At 37.0% G+C, this 1,644-nt stretch overlaps 1 protein-coding gene across 1 annotated transcript in view; it reads right to left on the bottom strand.

Annotated features, from left to right (window-relative positions):
* Nucleotides 1–1,644, bottom strand: part of LOC105461097 — a 47,429-nt gene that overhangs the window by 11,880 nt on the left and 33,905 nt on the right. Inside the window, exon 9 of the mRNA XM_011707588.1 lies at nt 375–803. Within this exon, the coding sequence (XP_011705890.1) occupies nt 375–803 (429 nt within the window). The remainder of the gene's footprint in view (nt 1–374; nt 804–1,644) is intronic.

Raw genomic sequence — 1,644 nt, 5'->3', positions numbered from 1 at the left:
TTGCAATAAAATATATCGCATTTGCAATATTTGCACGATATTGCGATAATATTACAGATAGATATTTCTTATTGCAATATTTGTACAATATTGCATTAATATTGCATTGCGATATAACTTATTCCAATATCTGAGTAACATTCTTGCAATATTACGTTGTAATATATCACAATGTAATATCTCAATGTGGAGAATTAAATTTCTCACAGCTTTAAATTTTTAAGTAATATATTTATTTTAATTTATACAAATTTTATATTTGTATTTATTTTGGGTGAAGTTTAGGTGGCCCTGAAAAGGGCCGTTTGTTCTCTTCTAAAGGAGTCTCTCCCTCCAAATGATCGGCGGAAACGTTTTAGTTAACTTCCTCGGACCTAGGACTCTGTCGGCAAAGAGGAGGCTGGTTTCCTCTTGGTCGATGGTTTTCTCCGTCTGCGTCGCCTTGGTGTTTTCCAGTCTCTTCCAAAATTTATCGTCCTCTGCGATGGATATGGCTTCCTTTCTCCGTTGTTCTGCGATGCTCGGTGAGTTGTATCCGGCGATCCTTGGGTCCACAGGATGTAGGCAGCTCCTCGGCGGTCTCTCCCTAGCTGGCGGTGATAGATCCAGCGGGTGGAGAATCCAAGGCTCCTTCACCTCGTGTTTTCTTGGAGGAGACGGTGAGAGGTCAATCGGAATTAGCCTCCACGGTATTCCTCCTTGAGTAGGCTCCAGGATGAATGGGTACTGATTTATTTGCCAGAGTGCAAGTGGCTTGCATCGGCTCGTTTCGAGGGGATATTTATACCCAGGCTGAACGTTTTCTAAATTTGAGAAAACCTTCTATCTATCGGCGTTGATTTAATTAATTAATTGTGAGCTTTATTTAGTATTCCATGAGAAACAATTGCCGATTAATTACGAATTTATCTTGTACTGCAGTAGCAATGAAGCTTGACGCGTTTCATAATGACGTATCGAAACGCGCCAAAATGTGGAGTCAAACAGACCGCCACACTCAATAATATTTTTATAACATTTTCTAGTTAACTGTAATATTATTACTATATTGCAATATTTCTACAATATTATTGCAATATTACGTGCTGTGTGGGTAATTACAAATCTCGGTGGTGTAATCAAAATTGATCGACACCTTTGCTTGATAATTCTGAGTTTTCCAAAGGATGTATTAGGTAAAGATGTTGTATCACTTCGAGATTTGATTTATGAATATTCTGAGATGATTTAAGACTGTAATGGTCAAAGCCTAGACTGAGACTGACTTTTTCAGGTGACAAGAATCCCCGCGCGAGCTTCTTATCACTTGCTAATTAAGAGGGGGAAGACTCTTTCCCATATAAAATCAAAGTTTAAATCGATATTTATTTGGTAACGGTCTGTGCCATCGCCTGTTATCACTGTTCGTATACCTTGAGGATTTAATTTCAAGTCTTTAAATAGCTTTTAAATGTTCTCAACGTTTATTTCAGACTATTAATTTAAGTTTAAATTTGGAAAAATATCTACTCGTAACAAAAAAAAGATTCTAGCAAGAAGAAAATTAGAGATGTTTTCCCAGGTCAATATCTACATATAGGCATTTACGAAAACATCTTGAAGAAATTGTCGCTTTGTGATGAAGTGCCTTTGGAAATTTTAATT

This window comes from Wasmannia auropunctata, unplaced genomic scaffold (genome assembly GCF_000956235.1).
Source record: "Wasmannia auropunctata unplaced genomic scaffold, wasmannia.A_1.0 LD336101.1, whole genome shotgun sequence".
Classification (NCBI taxonomy): Eukaryota; Metazoa; Arthropoda; class Insecta; order Hymenoptera; family Formicidae; genus Wasmannia; species Wasmannia auropunctata.
This window is presented reverse-complemented; position numbering and strand designations above follow the sequence as displayed.